This window comes from Phaseolus vulgaris, chromosome 4 (genome assembly GCF_000499845.2).
Source record: "Phaseolus vulgaris cultivar G19833 chromosome 4, P. vulgaris v2.0, whole genome shotgun sequence".
In the NCBI taxonomy this organism is placed as follows: domain Eukaryota; kingdom Viridiplantae; phylum Streptophyta; class Magnoliopsida; order Fabales; family Fabaceae; genus Phaseolus; species Phaseolus vulgaris.
In genome coordinates, this window is record NC_023756.2 from 43,923,111 (window position 1) to 43,944,549 (window position 21,439).

Consider the following 21,439-nt stretch of genomic DNA (forward strand, 5'->3'; position numbering starts at 1 on the left):
CACACACATATATATATGAAACAACTAAAACCTCTCAATTATGTGGTCCCTTCCTTACTCATTCTAACACTTTTTTAACTTTCATTTTATGGATTATACCTCTCATTCTTCACATTTCATTCTTTATTTTTTAATGTTTTCTCATTTTTATTTTGTCTTATTTTACTTAGTTTTACTAAAATAGTATTATTTGAGTGTTCCTTATTGAATTTGAATTTGTATCTGATTTTTTTTATAGAATAATAAAAGTATTTTTAAATAAAAGAAGACGTGGATCAAAATATATTTTATTTTTTTAAAATACGTATCTAATTGGTAGTTAAAACTTTGCTAGCTAATTAGATACAATTTTAAAAATTATTTAACAATAATAGAAATTAATTTATAAACTAAATTTTTTTAGTCTTTGAAATGATTTTTAGTTTAGTCAGTATAGTAACTAATTATTTTTTATTTTTAAAATTGATTTTTATTTCATGATTTTTTTTGTAGTGTGTGATTAATTAGCTATGAAACTCATACTTTTCTTAAATGACATGTCGGTGTCGGATACTCGTATCGGACACAAACACTCGTATGACACTTGTAGAACACGTATCCATGAAGTGTCAAATTCAAAAAGTATTTGTTAGATTTATGACAATTCTAGTACGATTCTAACACAGTTTTAAAAATGAAAAATACATTGATTTTCTAAAATCTCAAATTTATTGTATAAATTTTTATTATGATTATAAAAATAAGAAATAAATCCTTTTAAACTAGTCATAAAAGATATCTTTCTGCTCCAAAAAATAATCTGGAACATACTTGTGCACATAAATCTTTATTATCAATTTATATAATTCATAATTATATAATATATAGATTCGTGTTCCCATATCCTACATTTTAGAAATTATACGTATCTTCATGTCCGTGTTCGTATCAGTGTTCGTACTACATAGACATGGTTTTAATATATTTCAATGTTTTTCTACACCATCAAAGTTTACTGTAATTTTTGTTTTTGCTTCAAAATATTGAAAGATAAATAGAAAAAAGTATTTAATTATCTTAATAACTTGTAAATAAGTTTCAAGAAAGTTTTGTGCATGCAAATGACAATAACCAAATCATGTGCTCTTCACCAACATTTTAGTAAAAAAATGCTTTAGACATTAATTGATACTTATGATCTGAACACATCTTCACTGATTTTTTAATTTTTTATACATCTTTTATGTTTTAAAATAGTTTTACTGACATTTTGAAAAACACTGTTACAAATTAAAGTTTTTCTCAATAAAATATTGCATTTATTACTATCAATTAAGTCTTAGTTGATAACTACTACTAATAAAATATCACTAGTTAGTTTTTAACCAATTTTTAGTATAATAATTAACAAAATCTATGTTTATTTTGAAGATCATGTCAAAATTTTGAATGATTAGGCGTTAATATTATTTTTTATGTTTGTATTTCGTTCCAAGTAAAGAAAATATATAAATGTTACACTTTCAATGCAACTTTAAATAAGTTACTTATTATACTCTTTTTAATTTTCCTCTTCAAATAATTTTTAATGCATGATAAAAGTATAATTGAAAAAAATCTAGTTACTTTTGAATTTTATTCACACTAAAATCATTAAATAAAAACTAATTTTAAATATAAAAAATAGTTAATAACTATATTTACTAAATTAGATGTTAAGTTGGAGACTAAAAAATTATTAATATCTAATTAGTTATCAAAATTTTAAGTACCAATTATTTAGATTCTAAAGTTAGTAGTTAAAATCTGAATAGTTAATTAGATACTAATTTATTAATAATAGAAACTAATTTAGATATTAATAATTTTTTTAATCTCTAAAATAATATCTAATTTAATCAATATAATATTTAATTATTTTTTATCTCTAAAATTAGTTTTTATTTAATATTTTTTTAGTATTATAGTATCACTACAAGAAAATCATGAAATATAAATCAATTTTTAGAGACCAAAATAATTAGTTACAATAATAACTAAATTAGAGACCATTTTAGAAACTAAAAAACAAATTGGTTTCTAAATTAATTTCTATTATTGTTAAATAGTTTCTAAATTGGTATCTAGTTAGCAACCAAAGTTTTAATTATCAATTATTTAGTTTCTAAATTTGTTAGAAAAACATGGTTGCTAATTAGATATCAATTTAGAAACTATTTATCAAAATAGAAACTAATTTATAAACCATTTTTTTTTCTAAAATGGTCTCTAATTTAGTTACTATTGCAACTAATTTTTTTGGTATCTACAAATTAGTTTCTATTTCATGATTTTTTTTTAGTGTATCATATAATTACTTAGTTAGTGACACTAAAATAGTTGATTGGTTAACTAATTCTGCAGAAAAATAAAAGTAAACAGTTGAATAATGAAAGTTAATTTATTGTATAAATTAGAATTAGATTAGTTAAAAATGCAATTTGTGAATAGTAAAAGAGAGTTATTGGTGTCATAAACTAATGCCTAACAAATAATCAAAGTCAAACAGTGCTGCTGAAAAAGTCAATGGATTCTTTCACATTGTTAAGATTCCTTCTTAGGGTTCTATAATATAATATTATTATATACTTTATATATTATAATCTTAAAGGTTACTCAAAACATTCAACTTCATAGAAACTATATACATTTACTAAATGACATAAAAAATATATTTTTTCATACTTCATAGTTAATTTTTTGAATCTAGAAAAATGAAGCATCCTTTAGAATTTAGTTTATGAAGTTAATTATGCTATATTATTATTGTAAAAAAAAAGTACACCATTTAACAATATGCTATTCTATTGTTTTAAAAATTTAATATGTTGTTTAATTAATAATATAGTGAAAATTTATATTTAGAGAAATATACAGCAAAATTCAAAAGCCAAAGTTTTTTTAATTTATTCAAAGTGAGAATGCAAGGGGAAGATGTCAAATGTACGAAACTGAAGCTTTATGTATAAATAAAGTGTATGCACGTTTAAATATATTATTAGTTCATACAAATATTTTTTTATTGCAGTTAAGAAATTTAAAAATAGACCTATTAAAATATTGTTCTCCTTTTGCTGTGTATGGTTTCAAAAATAAAGAATATGGACTATAAGAATAGAGAAAAAGATAATAAATTAAGAAAAGGTGAATAAATAATAAATACATTAAATATTTAATTATTTAGTAGAATAAAATAGAAAAAAAAATTAAAAATGATATAGTTCATTACAAGAAAATCATGAAATAGAAATCAATTTTAGAGGCAAAAAATAATTAGTTGTTATAGTGACTAAATTAAGAAACTATTTTTTTTTTTTTCTAAATTAGTTTATTATTCTTAAATAGTTTCTAAATTAGTATCTAATTAGCTACCAATGTTTTAACTTTCAAATATTTAGATTCTAAATTTGGTAGCAAAAACCTTGGTAACTAATTAGATACCAATTTAGAAACCATTTAACAATAATAGAAACTAATTTAAAAACAAAATAAAAATTTGGTTTCTAAAATTATCTCTAATTTAGTCAATATAGTAACTAATTATTTTTGTCTGTAAAATTAATTTTTATTTCATAATTTTCTTGTAGTGATTTAAATAATTTAATAAAACGTCAATATAGATAAAAAAAAATAATATAGCAATCACATATATTTTTAAATTAAGTTTCCTCTTTAAAATCAACTAATTAATTTTTTTCCTTTTTTTTTCTATCTCTACCAATCAAACCCTTAATTTCACCATCAACCATTTTAAAAAGACAAAGGACTGCAATCTTTTTCTTCACACTAAACATGTTTAGTGTCCACATCTTGAAATTAAGATAATTAAAATTAAAACATTTAGCATCTCATGGCAATGAAAAAGTATTTACTTTCCATATGAAATTATTATCTGTGTTTATTGTTTTATGTTAAACTTTGATAAGAGTTAGTAAAAAATAAATTCCCATGAATTTTTTTACCATAGAAAGGAAAATAATAAGGAACATTCACTTGTTATTTTATATTTGGAGAGACAAAGATAGAAAAGGAAAAAAAAATATAGACATAGTAGCTAATATGATTTGATTGGTTGGAAGAAAAATAAATGTTAAATAATATTTAAATATTAGCATTTATTAAGAGTGTTTTAGTAAAAAAGAAAACTTTTAGTTTCCTATAAATCTAGAAAATTATGTTGATTTATTTTTAAAATATAATATTTTTTAAAATTACATACAATTTAGAAACCATTTAACAATAAAAATTAATTTAAAAATTAGAAAATTTTTGTGTATCTAAAATTGTCCCTAATTTAGTAGCAACTAATTTTTTTTTTTTTATCTGATTTTTATTTCATGATTTTTTTAGTGATAAATTACAAATTTAATAAAAAAAAAATATTACTATTTATTTTAAGAACATGAATGTTTTCAATAACCTTTTTTTATCAACTAAATAGATTTTACTAATAGTTTGGAATCATAATTCCAAAGATTTACTATTTTCAAAAATCATGATTCTTAGGGTATGAAAAAAAAACAAATCCTTAAAAAAAATCATAGAGAAACCAATTTTTAAAGAATAACAACAAAAATATTAAAAAACCCAAATCGTTAATCAAATGTACTAATTTATTTAAAAAGAACTGAAATAGTCAACTAATATACGATTTCATTAAAACCCTAAATTAATGTAGGATTACATTAAAATCATAAATTAATGTGCGAATTTATTTAAGAAATTTCGACAAACGATTTATAAAATTAAAATATGAAATTACTTTTTTAAACACAATTTCAATAAAAAAAATTTGAAAACGTACTTTGAAATATAATTTTAACCTTGTAAATGTGTATGTTTCAAATCATTCTTATTTATATTATAAAATCATATTTTAAAGCACGATTTACTTAATATTATAATTTTAAAAAAAATATCTATTTACGTAATTTTGAATATAATGGTACCAGTTTCATAAAAAAAAATCACAATTAAACATTAGTTCTGCAACATAACTTCATTGTTACTGAAGAATAGTTGTGTTTCAAATTATTCATTTCAAATTATTTTTTGAGATTGAGTTTCTAAAATTTTATATACCATATATGCTATTTTTTTGGTAATTTAAACAACTGCAATCAATTTTTGTTTTACAAATATTGAGATAGTATTTTAAAATATCTTTTTTTAGGTGTGAGTCTTCTGTTAAATGTTTGAAGAGTAGAAATTCTACCTCCACTCAAATCAATTAAGAAATAAATGATATAATAAATGTTTATAAATGTGCTATAAATGAATAATATATATATATATATATATATATATTTATTGTTATCTATTTATACTTTTTTAAGTGGACTTTTATTTGTTTTAGTATTACTATAAATTCTTATAAATTCATATTGACTTTTGTTAGATTTAAATTCAACATATCATTTGTTTTATTTTGATTGTGTGGTTAAATAATTAAGTGTAAAACATAATTTTATATGTATCAAATCATTAGATACAAAGTGTTTAGTTTAGTCCGATAATCACAAATTGTGTGGTTCAACAATTGTAAATATTTTTTAATGTGTTTCATTTGACACACATAAGCATTATGCATATGCTCTTTGTCTACTAAGATTTTACTTAGACAAACAATGAATATACTTCATATGACATAAGGAATCCTAAAGTAGTTTATAGTACACATTAACCTTATAATTGTTTATTTTATGCCCATAAGAAATGTACACTCTTTATTCTTCTAGGAGGATCTTGCAACGTTTTATCAATGTCAGATCTTTTGAAAAACATGTTGAAAGTTGCTTTACACGAACAATTTTTTTGGAAAAGACACAGTGTAGACCCTCTAATTTTTCCTCAAAAGATAGAAAAGACTACATGCCTCAGCTTAAGAAGATTTATGTGTTTTAGAGGTGTTATAAAAAAAGTCACACATATTTAATGTTAAGTCAAGAGTATTTATTTCACTTGAGCTACAGGTGTGACCAAACGCAATAGGAAGAAGTACCAAAATAAGATACTCACAATGACTTCAATGGTTTTGCAACAACTCTTTTCTTCTCGAGCTCTTTATAAAAAATATTTTTTTTAAAAAGAAAGACTAACAAAACTCTTGCAACAAGAACATGCCAAATCTCTTATTTTCTTAAGCAATACTTAAACCTTGTAGTTATGAGGAAAAACAACTGTTTTTGTTCATAGTTGTTTAGAAGAGTGTGATTTATCGTGTATCTATCGTAAATATAAAATATCTTTGTGCAAATCTCTTTTCTACCTTATTTTTTACGTTTTTTCATCACATGTTACTCTGAAAGAAAACTACTTCACAAATTGTTTATCAAATATAACTTTATCTATTAAAACTTGTTAGACCAAGTTTTTCAAAAAAAATTCAAATTTCTTAAAGTAGTGTTCAATGCTCCTTATTATGTTTTTACCTCTTTTTAACAACTTAATCCAAATATATTCGAAACTCATACGTTTTTTTTACTTATATATCTTCTATAATTTCAAATTTACTTAAATTGTTATATGTTTAAATATTGGGAAAAATGATTGTAACTTTGATTGATTTTAGAGAAGATCTTAATTTCATAATAAATTCCACTATTTGTAAAATTAGCTATTTTTAGGCGGTTTTGGAAAATCACAGATAAAATATTATTATGTTAAATTATTAAATTTAAATTCGACTTAGTTATAATGTAATGAATGGGTGATTGTCAATAGGTTATTTGTTTTAAATTTTTAATCAATAATTATTTTGTATCAACATTATGAATTGACTTTGACATTTTAAATATAAATGAGTTTAATTTCTAGTATAAACTTAAACATATTAAGTATAAAATTATAAGTGTATATAATATATAGAATTTAGTGTGATTAATAATGAAAAGTGATATTTACATTTTACTTTACCAATATTATCGTACCTAACTCATGAACCAAGTATTGGTTCCATACCTTCTTTGATTAGTTAAAAGGGCAATTTCTGATTGCATAAAAGTAAACAAGAAAAAGTTATTGCTATCATAAACTACTGCCTAACAAATTAATCAAGTCAAATAGTGCCTAACATTTAGATTTTGCTACTTTATAATAATATGCAATGTTATTACAACATGTTTTAATCTTTAAGTAGCATGATTGAGAAATTACATATTTTATGTGATTATATAATAAAATTTTGTCTTAAGAATCAAAACCAGAGCTTTTAATGCATAAAAAAAATATTGAAATCCACCAACTATAAATAAAAACATTTCATAGTATATAAGTAAATCAAAACATCTTATAAATTAAAATTATTTATGTATTTTATGTTCTGAACATGCATTCTTATATTTTTATTATGAACTGGTGATATGACTTCTCATGAATATAAAGTGAAGGTAGGGAATTGTATGGTTAAGTATAATAGTATAAATTTCAGAATAAAATACATTATTAATGAGGGTTGGAGTTGTCTCTAATGGTGGTTGACTTTTTTTAGAATATACCCTCTCAAAGGATATTATCACAGTATAGCAATTTGAGATTGTAGTAAACTATAGTTTTCAACTTTAGTAATTTCACAGTTTTAGAAGTTAAATTTGCATTTTAAATAGTATAACTTTAGTAATTTGGGTGATTTTTAACATTGGAGGAGCGAAAATAAAATATGTATTTTTGACAATCAAGAATACCTAATCAACGGGAAAAAAATGTTACGTATTATCTATTTTAAAAAATTGTTTTAGTAGTAATATATGAAATAATTGTAATGAGCAAGGAGTTTTAGAGTAATTTATTAGATGAAGTGAATATGTTTAGAGGTAAAGGGGATGTTAATGAAATTGATCATTATGTCAATCATGATTCAACTAAAAATAAAATAATATAAGAAAATTGTAATGATGTTTTTTACGATAGAAGTGGTAAAACATATATATTTTTTTTAATTATTTATACTTTAAAAAAAGTTTTATATGATAATGTTGAAATATATTTTTGAAGGTGATAAAACATACTTTTTGTAATTATTTTATACTTTAAAAAATTTATATATGATAATGTTGAAATATATTTTTGAAGATAATTTTCTGAAACATAAGAGATCACTGTCAACAAAAACTTACCTGCAAAATATTGTGTAAGTATCCTAGGATACAACATGACTTTCTCGGATAAAAATCAATAATATTAAAACTAGCAAGCAACTCTTAAAAAAAAAAGCAAGGATACTGAAAATATCGTGAGAGATGTATATTTGAAGCAAAATGGAGGCACAAATGTCATGAAAAACAAGTTTATAACTTACAAAAGTTGCGTGCCACCCGTTTGTCTGGGGATGAGGGAAGCAAAGTAATTCGGCAATAAGTGACTCGTGTCACAAGGTACTGTACACAATTTCTAATAATTTTACTTTTTAAAATTTAAATTTAAATAATTATTCATAACAAAAAAATTAGTTACCTAATAAAAAAAGTTACCTACAATAAAATTAAAATAATTTATTTTTATAATTTTAAAACATACTCTTATTTTAATAATGATAGTAATAATATATTATTATTATCATTTATGCTCTTAATAAATAAAAACTCAGTTATTGATCTTTTAATAAATAATAAATAATTTTAAGAAGATCATAATTAATAATTATAAAATTATATGTGTGTGTATATATTAAATTATAATAATTTTTCTACTTTTTTATTAATTACTTATAAAAATAATATGTATTTTAACGAAATAAAAATGTGAAGAGCTATGCATGTATTTTTACTAGTCGTGAGATTAAAATAATTATAACATCTAGCATTCCCATGGTGATGGAAAAATGTATTTTTCATCATTTTTCATGGACACCACCTATTTACTGTTTTATGTTCAAATTTATTACGAGTCTGTAATAAAGAAAAAAATTGGAAAGAGTTCATGATAGGTAGATTTCAATGATTTTTTTACGTATAAATAAACAGAGATTATTAGATAACACGTCACGTCATCAGAAATTTGAATTATATAAAACATAATTTGCTATCAATAATAGTTAATTAGTATTTTAAAATTCATTTTAAAAGATTTAAATGGTTACTCACACATTTATGATGATCTTAGTTAGAAGTTTGTCCATTCCATCTTATATGGGCACTAATTTACAAAATTCAGAACTTTTTCATCTTTCCATCTCTATCAAGTATGTGACGTGCCAATTATCTTACCTTTGATGTTCTTTGAATCATAAGAAACCTTTTCTAAATGAACTAGTTGATGAGGAGGAAGTTATTGGGTCAAAAGTAGCTACATAAATTGGGTTTTCTACTCACTTCTAAGGCATCACATCATCTTTGAAGAAACTGAGTCAAAAGTAATTCATGTCAAAATTCAGGAAACATTGAAACTTCTCAACAAATGATTAGACAGCACCTACGTTCATTTACAACCTAAACTCCTAGAGTGATGGCAAAGTTAATGCCACCATTTCATGGGTGAATGTACCCAACTACTCTGTAAAGTTAACAAATGTCATTACGCTACTCACCAAATCTCCATTTAAGAGTAACGTTTCAAACCAGACATACAGATTCAGCACAAGACTATGCGTAGGAAAACTGGACCAATTTCTGAGAAAAGAAAAAGACAAAAATAGAATGGGGGAGAGTCCCATCTATGAAAGTAAGTTTCTCACACAAGAAATCTTCCTTCGGGGGTTTGAAGGCTTCCTCTGCTCCATATTTTCAGATTATTGAAGGACTAATAACCATATACTTTCTAACACATTCATTTTAATGCAATTTGAATATTATTGACATTTATTGAAAATTACAAAATAAAGAATTGTGAATAAATTTCGACTAACAAGAGGGGGGAAACTCAATGCATTATAGCTTTGGCAGCAATGCATCAGAAGGATTTATTGGGTTAGCAGAAAGGAGTATAAGGGAGAAAGGACAGGAGTCACGTAATAGAAAACAAAATTAAGAAAATATTGAACCAATAGTAATGTACATATCATCAATAGTAGCAGTAATATAAATTCTATCCAACCACCTTTCTACTCATCCACGTGTTGGTTTTTTGTGCATTGTGGACCTACACATCTTTTGCTTAAATTTTTTATTACTTATACACACACTGTTTTAATTTTCTTTTTCTGCCTGTGCGTCGGACAGGTATTGCTCTAGTTATAGAAAGAAAGAACTCAAAACATGGTGGACAGTTGCGTAAGTTCATTATAATCCAATAACATTTTCAACTGTCACGAACCACTAATTGATATTTAACATCATTTCTATTCAACAAATGCTGCAAATTTGAAAAACTCCACATACCTGCAAGAAAGTTGAGAAAAATGAAAACCTGCTCAAGTGTATGGCATCTGAGAAGCAATATCACGAAAAAGATGCTAACTACATTGTAGCATCCTGTAAAAGGTCAAGAACAGAAAATATAAAAGTAGCTTAAAGGACATCTAGAAGTGGTTACGTTGCTTATTAAAAAAAAATAGAGAACGCGCTATCAATAGCATAAACAGTAAAACACTCAGTCCACAAGTAATGGCCTTGATCTTTGAAATTTAAAAACTCCCAGTGATAAATAACTAATCTAACTGTAACACTACATTGCACGATTTGACTTTCTTTACAATGAATGTCACTGGCAAGAACAATACCCACTTGTGAAGATAGAATTGACATTGATAAATAGCATATAACATTTTGTGGCAGAGATGGCTCACGTTTTTCATAGGAAATTTTGACTTTTGTTTGTAAATCAGCAGATGAGAAATACAGAAACATCAAAAGACGAAGATCGTAGATAGATAATTCATACAAATAATTTCCACAATTCATATCTTCAAGAAACCAGGGCCGCCCCTAAAGCAAGCAAGCATGACTTCTATAAAGTTCAACAATGTATTTCATATTTAGAGGTGATAAAAATCATATATTTGCTCAACTGATGTATTTCATATATATATAGAAAAAGAGAGAAGAGTAAAATACAAGGGATAGCTATAGCATGTAACACTCCATCCTTAGGATAGGCATATACACCCAAAAAAACAGGTTTATGAAAGCTCTATAATAAAATAATAACACAATCTCAACACTTCCCTTCAAGCATGAGCATATAAATTGTATGCACCAAGCTTGAAATATATAAACTAAGGCTCTCCCAAAGACTTGGTTAGAATGTCTGCAAGCTGGTCATTAGATCTAATAAATTTGATATAAAGTTCCTGGATAACAATTTCTCGTTAAGAGAATGACAATCGATCTCTATGTGTTAGCTTCTCTCATGAAACACTAGATTGGAGACAAGGGCTGGTTGATTATCACAATACAACTTCACAAATTTTCAGCTTTGAAGGAGTTGCTTAATCCACACAAGTTCATAAGTGACCAAAGTCAGATTTATATTTGGCTTCTCCACTGGACCAAGCAACATTTCGTAGACAGTATTACCTCCAATGAGAACATATTATCCTGAGATGGATCTCCCTATTAATGGGACAAACCAGCTCAATTTGCATCACAACACCTTATAATTTGAGTATTTCCCGTGTCCTCATTTAACAATCCTTATCCTTGAGCCTTTTTGATATATTTGAGCGTTTTCGTTGACTTCATACAACAATTCGCATAAATTGACAAACAACTCCAATTGCATAAGAGATACTAGGTCTCATTATAGTAAGTGTAAGATAAATAAGTTTTTCCACTAGCCTCCTATATCTCTTTGGATTTTGAAAATTTTCACCTTGATCCACCATTAACTTTTGATTTGGTCCATAAAACTATCAATACGTTTGCAGTTTGCCATCCTTGTCTCCTCAAGAATATCAAGAACATATTTTTGTTGTGAAATAACAACACTTTCCTCTAACGGAGACACTTTTCAATACCCAAAAAGTATTTCAGATAACTAAGGTCTTTGGTCTAAAAATGGCTGAATAAGTGTTCTTTTACTTGAAAAATCCTAGTGGCATTGTTTTCTATAATAACTATATCATCAATATAAACCATTAGATGAGCACACTTTCCAAGAGAAGTATGACAATAGAAAACTGAATAACCTTCCTCACTTTATTTTAATCTAAAAGTTTGCATAGTATGATATGACTAAATTAACCAAACCAAGCTCGAGGTGATTGCTTCAGCCCATAGAAATAGTGGTGTAATTTACATATTAAACTATACTCTCTGAGCAACAACTCTAGGAGGTTGCCTCATGTAAATTTCTTTCTTAATATCACCACAAAGAAAAACATTTGTAGTGTTAGTGGTAAAGTGGCCAATGGTGAATGACAACCTTGGCCACAATAGTCAAGTCCATAAATTTAGGCATACCCTTTGAATACTAACTGAACTTCAAGACAATCAACTGTCTTCTTCCAAGGGGAAGAGGAACAAGCCTCCATGTGTCATTGTTTGCAAGAGCCCGCACTTCATTCATAGCATGTCATATTTCAAGATGATTAAGTGCCTCATGGACATTTTAAGGAATAGGAGTACAAGATAAAGAGAAAACAAAAGAGAGTATGATGGAGACAAGCGAATATAAACAAGATATGGATTACCAGTAGATTGAATACCTTTCCTAAGTGCGATGGGCCATTTTGAAATGGAGTCATGTGAAGGAGTAGATAGAGAAGGATCCATGACATGGGAAACTATTGGAGGAGGATATTAATCTCGAGAGACTTCAAGAATCGTGAGACGATCTCTCTGTGTCTTGCCCTAGAATGTAAGGAGGGGTAGTGGAGCTACATCAATTGAACAATGAAAAAGGGATGAAGGCAAGTTTTCATTGAGATTGGAGTGAGAAGAAGTCAAAATCATCAATGGACCAAGGATGAAATATTGAGAATTTGTTGAAAAGGAGTTTCCACGGGGGATGAGAAGAAAGGTGTCTCCTGAAAAAGATAACATCATCAACCAACATATAGTAAAAGTATCTCGAGCCTTCTTCTGAAAAGTATCTCTAACACATTGTGTTAAACCTATTGTCATAAATCAACACATATATGGAAGTCAAGTTTTTGCCACCAAGATTTATTTTTAGTAGGAACAACATTGACTTCCTTCTCCAAATGGTCAACATATCCTTGACCAAGGAACCATAACTCTACAAAAAGGGGGGAGACTAGACCACCTGTCCAAGGATGTTGAAACAGGGAACCAAGGGCAGAAACATGTGCAAAAGATGCTAACTAGATGAATGGCGGTGGTCCAACGGATTCTAGCCACATGAAGACAACATGTGGAGCACACAAACTGTGCAAAACACCAACAAGATCAACCCATGGAAGTGTGTCTCGGAACTTTTGGTCATGCAAACACCGGGGGTTGGGTTGCACTCCTAGGGCACACCTAACCTTAACTTTTCCAGACAAAAAAAAATTGCTGGATGGTGGCAGCGGACAATGACAGTTTGACAATGAGAAGACAAAGCAGGATCGTACCCACTCTAATACCTACTTAAATTTAGAGGTGATAAAAATAAGTAGTTATTGTGCTCAACTGATGCATTTCATGTATGCAGATAAGAGAAGAGTACAATACAAGGAATAACTACAGCCTATAACACTCAATCCTTAAGATAGGTACATACACCCAAAAAACAACTTTATGAAAGCTGTACAATAAAACAATAACCACAATTTCAACAAAAAACAGAAATTTGAGAATTTAAATCTTCCAAGAACAAGAGGATACCGTTCAATAATAGATGAATATATGAACCATATTATTTTATTATCTATATAGTCCTTTAGATTTGAAAATAGAAAATCAGAAGCATATGAAGCCATGACCTTAAATGATGAAGTAAAGTTTTAAAGAACCCTGTATAACCGTCATCAAATATAACTACCTGCCAAATTAAAAGGGCATGGTCCAATCCAATTCAAATTCACTATAGGGCAACAAGTATGCCATCTGGATCAGGCAGTACAGAAAATTTCTTGTAGTCTGTGTCATTTTAAATCTTTGATAGTGGCTAGCTCCACAAATGCTAGGTATAGTGTATAGCAGAATAACTACAAATTTTTAATTTTTTATATTGTGCATATTATATACTTCTAAATTCTAAAGAATGATAAATTGACATTAGTGATATTCATAATTAACAATAAGAAGTCATAGTTGTCTTAAACAAAAACATACAAGTAAATAGCAGCAAAAGTCAGAACAAGTTTTACCTAGATAGGAATCCCTAATCATCCTCTTCTAAATGCAAGTATTTTTTAACATTTTCACTGTTATTACATTTATATATTTCATTTTTGGAAAATAAAATATAAAAAATAGCCTTCCAAAAATGTCCTAATGTCTCTGATTAGATGGCTATTTTAGAATCAACACATACCACCTGCTGAGGCCTGCAATGGCTGCCACACTAAACTGCTAAACTGAGCAGCCTCTATGAGTAGTGGATAGGGGCAACTCTTACCTCTCTATTTGAAACCCTGAAAAAATCAATTGAACAGGTTTTCCAGAGTATTATAGTCTTAATGTAAACTGTGTGTGTATACACACACACATGTTCGTTAATTACCTAAAAATGGATTTGTATACTGGCTTGTTTTATTTGAGGCTTATTTCTCCACAAGCTTTTATAGGAGATAAAATTGAAAAGAAAAAAAAAACGAAATTAACTTCTACAAAAGCTAAAATTAGCTTATGTACAAGTTAAAAATAAAAATTTATAGAAGTTATAAGAGAGTTTCTACAAGTTAGTTCATGTATAAAACTAATTTTAATTTATGGAGAAACTAATTCCAGCAGCCAAGCACAATCTTCCACACATCCCAGTTTGTCCACAACCTACATCTCACAATCTTTTGATAATATTTATGGTAATATCTCCTCGTTCTCTTCTATTTCTTCTCCAAAAATTCCTCACTTCATAACCTTAGTCAACGGATCCAAAATTTAGAGATGTTATAGGAGAAAGTTGGTAAAGTTTTACTTTCTCCTTCTTTAAACTTAAAAATCTGTTTTATTTGTTCTTGCATGCCTCTTTAATCTTATCTCTCTAAGTCAATTAACTAAGTAATTAAATAGTTTTGTAACCTTTGATGCCAACTCATTTGTTATACAAGAAGATGGTACAGGTAGACTGATCAACAAAGGACATAAAGTGCGAAGATTGTACTATTTTGGGACCAGATCACTCATGTCTTGTATTGCATTTCCTTCTCCTAAACTTTTGCAAGATCGCTTGAATTATTCATATTAAAACAAATAGTTCTTGAACTCGGTAACCTTCAAGTCCTAGAGTATGGGTCATGTCAAATTAGAAAACATGTTAGATCCTCTTTTCTCAAGCTAAATGAGTTAAGATGTAAATTTTTTATCATTCACTTCAACATTTGGGGACCAAGTCGTGTTTACATACTCTTGGTGCACTTGAGCTTATATAATGAAAGATGATTTTGAACTTTTGTCTATCTTTATATCTTTCTCGAACAAAATAAAAAAATCAAATTGGACAAGTTATCAAAATCCTCATAAGTAATAATGCCAAAGAATATTTTTCTTCTGCATTTTCTACTATTGAATTCACATAGAATTTTACATCAATCTACTTGTCTACATACACCTTAGCAAAATGGTATATGATAGAGAAAAAATAGACATTTGGTTGAAACTACACACCTTATTACTTGTTACAAATATAGTTCATCAATGGAGTGATGCCATTCTTACAATTTTCATCTTATCAAAGGAATGCCTTCTTCATCGATTGATAATAAAATTGCATATTCCATTGTGTTCCCAAATGAACCTCTATTTCAAGTTACTCTTCGTGTTTTTGGATGTTTGTATTTTGTAGATGACTTATCTTCAGTCTCGACAAACTACCGACAAGAGCCATCAAATGGGTCATCCTAGGATATTGTGTTTCCAAGAAAGATATTGTTGTTATTCTCATGAAACAAAAAGGTATTGTATGCCTACAAATATCACCTTTTTTGAAGACATATTTCTTCCTTTTCTTCATGAAGTTGATTATGTCCAACAAGTCTTCCCCATTATAGTCGTTGAACCCTAGTTTTTCCATGCTCTTCACAACACTCCAAATTCCTCTACCACTTTAAACCCACCAAGGTCATCATCATCGCCCATCAGCACTTACCAATGCAAGCCACAACTGATTGGTCTCATAATACATGATGAATCCTCTTCATTAACTCATTCACAATTATCACTCAAAATTGTGACTACGAATAATGAAGATTCTGGTTAACCCATTTCTCTCTAGAAAAGTTCTTGTTCTATCCGTAATCCTAATTCTATTTACAATTTTCTAGACTATCATTGGGTATCCCCTTCCTATTTCTCACTTATTTTCTGTGTCTTCTATTATCATTTCAAAAATGTGATGGAAACACTTAATCATCTTGGAAGGCGACAAGCCATGATTGTTGAAATGTAGGCTCTTGAACATAATCACACATGGCACTTGGTTCCTATGTCCCCCAAAGTAGGAGACAATTGATTGTAGATAGGTGTAGTCCATTAAAGTTAGGTGTCTCAAATACTTCCTAGGCATTGAAGTGGTTCAATCAAAAGAAGGTATTGTGATTTCTTGAAAGAAATATGCGTTAAATATCTTGAAAGTTTGAGGGAGAGTGTTAGAATTATTTATATTATCATATGAGCAAAAGTTGTTTTGTGTTGTATCTATGTAACCTAGTGTCCTAGAGGTTTTTTTTTTCCTCTTTCCTTAAGCTTTTGTTGTAAGGAAGGAACTGATCTTTATAAATATATGAATCTAAAAAAGTAGAGAGATAAGTTAAGATCTCTCAAGCTATTTTACTCATATTTTCTTTAAGTATTATCAACTTGCATCTAGTAACGATCCTTTCGTGAGGATCATGTATGAGAAAAAGAAGAATATATAAGAATTTTTTCCTATTTCATTCCATTAGTCTCTCTCTATCTGTGTTACATCCCGGAAGTCTTGTATCCAGAAAATGTCATAAATATGTTTGGTATGCTTAAAATATTCTTCGGGATTAGAGACAAAATTGTATAAAAACATCATCCCTTCACGGAACTTGCCCCATGAGAAAGTTTTTATGGGAAACTTAATTAAAAACAATTTCAGGAAGCGTTTAGGTTCCAGGGAATTAATTTTTAAATTGTCCTACCAAACATAAAAATTTAACATTCTCAACCTTAAGATTATAGGGAAGCTTGAAAGAATCCCCCCACCAAAACCCCCAACAGAGTCAGTGTGTCCATCTCCAAGTAGCTCATTATTAGGAAAATATATGATATAAAATAACTGATTCTGCAATAGCAAATTTATTGAAATATGGACGTAAATATTACACATTTAATGTACATATAGATTGATTGAATAATAAATATAGACTTGTTTGTAAGAAATCCCAAAAATTAAGAGATTGGGATTAGGAGATTATTTGGTAGATTTGCTCCAGATTTAGAGTCTTTATTTCTGGAGATTTATTTCCTTTTATGAGGATTTTGTTTTTGTTAAATACCCAAGTATTGTTTCTTTTTGAAATCAAAAGAAGTAATTCCATAATTATTTCTTACCGTCTACACAAATTTTCACACATTTTTGGATTAATGTTCAAGCTGAGAGGTTTGCATAAAAAAATGACTGTTGATAATCATGTATCAGGACTTACAAGTATATATTTCATAGTTAGAAACTGCATGACCATACTTATGCATTAGAAGTATACATCATACAATAGGTTGTGTAATTAAAAGGAAATGCACAGTTTGTGAACAGAATATTTTTCATAGTAGACTTTTGTCTCTGGTGTAGCAAATGTATTGCTGTACTACGTGTTATTTTGGTATTCAGTATTACATTTTATTACTTTATCAGTTGATTTTTTATATGACAAAACATAAAATGATTTTATAGATATTTTGGCTTAAATAAAATAGGGACTAGTTGTTGGAATATAATCGCTCAGACTTCCTGAATGGCACTCTAGCAAAGTGCGGTCTGTTGAAAAAGGAAAGACCTTCAAATAAACACTTTCTAGAGATAAAAGGTTTTCTTAGTATCCATATCCTTCAGATTTAGCCAGAATAAAATAATAACTTACTTTTAAAAAATTTATACACTACTGAATATTTGGTATTGAAGGAATTTTCATGTTGCCAGACAGACAGGAAATTTTAATTTTGACTTTAGTTGAGCACTATTGACAAACTATATGAGCAGCACCAAGTTATTAACCGGACAAATGTGCTACTATTTCACAAATTATACTTCACATATTATGCCAGGGTGAATGACAAAAGCTATTTATCCTCAACAAGAGTTGATGGATGGGAGGAAGCAAAACATATAAAAAAACTTACTGAAAAAAGTATATGATAAAGTATCAAGAGAAGTGTCGTACAAGGCTCAATTTTGAGTTCTAACTTATTCAATATAGTTTTAGATGTCCTTACCAAAGATATGCAAAAGATTAACCCCAATTTAATTCATATTTAGGGATTAAATAGTTTTGATTGAGGAATCAGGGAAAGAGATCAACTCTAAAGAATTTCGGAGATAGATATTAGAAATAACAGAGCTATTACTTGAATATGACTCGGACAAGGTAGATGTCTTGAATTTTATTACTTTGAAAAATTGGTTTTTGATCAAGCTCAATGACGTCATGTGATCTATATCACCAACTTCATCTAGTGGAAGAAGACTTTTGTTGTAGTTGCTTTATATTTGTCCATATCAAAATTATCTTATACAAATGAAATCATATGAAACAGAATGCAGGGATACATTTGGTCGACTAATGGGATTAACAAGGTGGATCAAGTAGTCTACAAGTTGGATAGAAACTCCTTATTCCATTTATCCAATAAGTAGGACCACCAACTAATTAGTCATTTAACGGATACTTGATTAAGCACATTAAATATTTAACTTGGCAAAATCACATAAAAAATAGTATTTTTTTTAAGTGCTCAATACTCTTGATCATAGTTTTTTTATCAGAAAAACTACAACTTCCTAAATTACAACAGTGCAATATGGATCTCCTTGATCGCCAAGAAGTAAATCATTTTATAAAATATACCCACCTGATGGGATGCATTTCATTTGATCTTAGCATTCTAGTAGATCTTTTTCCAAGCAAAAGGAAGCATACGCCCAACCATTAGACACGCACATTATGAAAAGAAAGTTCTAATCATGGAGGTTCAAGCTTGATTTAGTAGTGGGTAGCTCCTCAAACTTATACAGTACGAGATATAAAAAGAAAAAACTGTGGCAATGCTATATTTATCTCCTAGGAGGTAAGAACTAAAGTCTGCCATAAATCATTATTTAACTCATGACTTATGCTTTTCAAGTCAGAAAAAAGAGAAACCATATTCACATCCTTTGGTCCACTTCTACAATTAACAAATTAATAGAACAAATCTCTTCATATTTTACACCAACAAAGAAACATAAAAAAGATAAAGTAGCAGCAGAACAACTACTTAGCTGAATTTGTATGTTTAGAAACGACACTATTTCATTGATTGAGGTACCTAGATCTATCTAGTCACCTAATGGCTAACGTGCGACAAATTTTAAATCATACAAACTATCCTAACAGACACCGGACAATTAAATTCAGTCGAGGAGAATCACAAAGAGCCAAAATAAACTAGCATATCACTATAATAACCCAAAGCCAAACAAAGCATAACGGAAGACTTTTATTCTAATTCATCATCTTAGCTACGCCATCAGAAACAGACAACAGCACAATGCAAAACCTTGATCATAATTTGCAAAAAGCAAAACATCCAACAGAACAAAAATTCAACACTCAAAAGAAAGAGGTAACATCCAAACTTACATATCAAACACGAGTGCTTCTCAATCTAGATCTTCCTGTCTGGTCTCCGACTCAAAATTCTGATTCCCCCTATTTCCAGAATTCGATTGCCCACTATTGTTTTCCCCACTATTGACATTACTGTTATCATCATTGTTGCCACCGCCAACATTACTTGTCTCAGCACCAGAAGAAACAGATTGCCTGAAGGGCCACAACGAAGACACCCTAAACCTCCTCCGCTGCGAATTGTCTCCGCCACCAGACGAATCCGCAGAACCACCAGGCCCCACAGCCAGGTTCCAATTCACCTGGGAAGCCACCCCACTGCCGGTACCACCGCTACCACGTTGAGCCCTCTGCTCGTAATCAGGATCATCTGTGGGCAGCTCATACCGACAAACTGGACAGGAATTATGCATTTCCAACCAAGGCAAAATGCAGTCCGCGTGATATATATGCTTACAGGGCATCTGCTTCGCGGTTTCACCGAGTTCGAACGTGTCTTTACACACTGCGCATTGTGAGGAATCCGATGCAAGCAGCTCCTCGGTGACCGAGACGTCCGGCAGCCCCTCGACGGCCGTCTTAGAAGCCGGCGGGGTGCCATAGCGGTTCGGATCGTTCTCGGCGAGGTGCTGGATCAGCTCCTCAAGGCCCGTCCCGAAGAAGTAGTCGCCGTGGGTGATTCCGGGAAACCGGAACGCTCCGCCGGGGTCGCCGGACTCAATCACAAGTTGAAGGTTGCCGCCGCCGCCACCGGCTCTTAGGGTTTGTAAGTAGTTCTGGAGGAGGACAAAGGGCGCGAGGGCAGTATCGGCGGTGGCGGCGTCAGATCGAATGCCAGAGAGCGTGGAGAAATCGTCAAAGGGCTGGCCCGCTCCTCCTGGGAAGACGAAGGGAATGGCGGTGGCCCCAGCGAGAGGGAAGTCAGGGAAGAAAGGATTGGATGGGGTAGGGTTAGGGTTAGGGATTTCGAGTTCTTCGAGGAAACCGCTGTTGCAATCGGGGCAGATGAGATCGGAGGAGGGGGAAGGGGTTACAGAGACGGTGCGATTGCACTGGTGGCAGAAGTATTGGCGAGGCTCACCGGAGGTACCGTCGCCGCCGGCAGAAGACATGTCAACGGATAAAGGAGAGAAAAGAGAAAGATAACGAGAGAAGGAAATGGGAGAAGAAATTGTATCGACACAAACAGAACAGAGAGAAGGGAAAAAGAGTGGTGGCAATATCGTAAATATTCTGAACGTGCAAAATCTGAGTCGGTAAACGGACGATGAAGTCACGCGCTATCTTAGGGAGTTGACACTAAGCGCGGACTTGGACCAGACACGACCTTTAACCAAACAAAATAAAATAATTTTTGTCTGCGTTTCCCATTTTCTTTCCAAAAATTACACACTGCTTTCCAAAATTAGGTTAACACTGCTAAATAGATTGTTGAAATTAAATTTAGGAAGTCAATTTAGTCTTTGTTGTTACTCATTTGGTTAAAAAAATGTGTGATGTGAGATACTATATATTTTGAGTTCCTAGATTACTTTACATGAATCTTAATAATTGGTTCTCATCAATAAAACATTCAAAAAATTATATGAT

At 29.5% G+C, this 21,439-nt stretch overlaps 1 protein-coding gene across 3 annotated transcripts; it reads right to left on the reverse strand.

The window, feature by feature from the left end:
- Positions 1–9,962: 9,962 nt before the first annotated feature.
- On the reverse strand, positions 9,963–21,235 carry LOC137837838 (E3 ubiquitin-protein ligase RING1-like). Of its 3 annotated transcripts, none has more exons than XM_068646986.1 (2): positions 19,862–21,235; positions 9,963–10,331 (listed from the first exon to the last, which is right to left on the reverse strand). In XM_068646986.1, exon 1 carries the CDS (start codon positions 20,959–20,961, stop codon positions 19,882–19,884), a length of 1,080 nt encoding a protein of 359 aa, XP_068503087.1. In that variant the 5' UTR covers positions 20,962–21,235; the 3' UTR covers positions 9,963–10,331; positions 19,862–19,881. The 3 variants fall into 3 exon arrangements, with proteins under 3 accessions (XP_068503087.1, XP_068503089.1, XP_068503090.1); XM_068646988.1 differs by having other exon boundaries at positions 9,963–10,424; positions 19,862–21,102; XM_068646989.1 differs by lacking the exon at positions 9,963–10,331 and adding an exon at positions 12,599–12,919 and having other exon boundaries at positions 19,862–21,150.
- Positions 21,236–21,439: the final 204 nt, after the last annotated feature.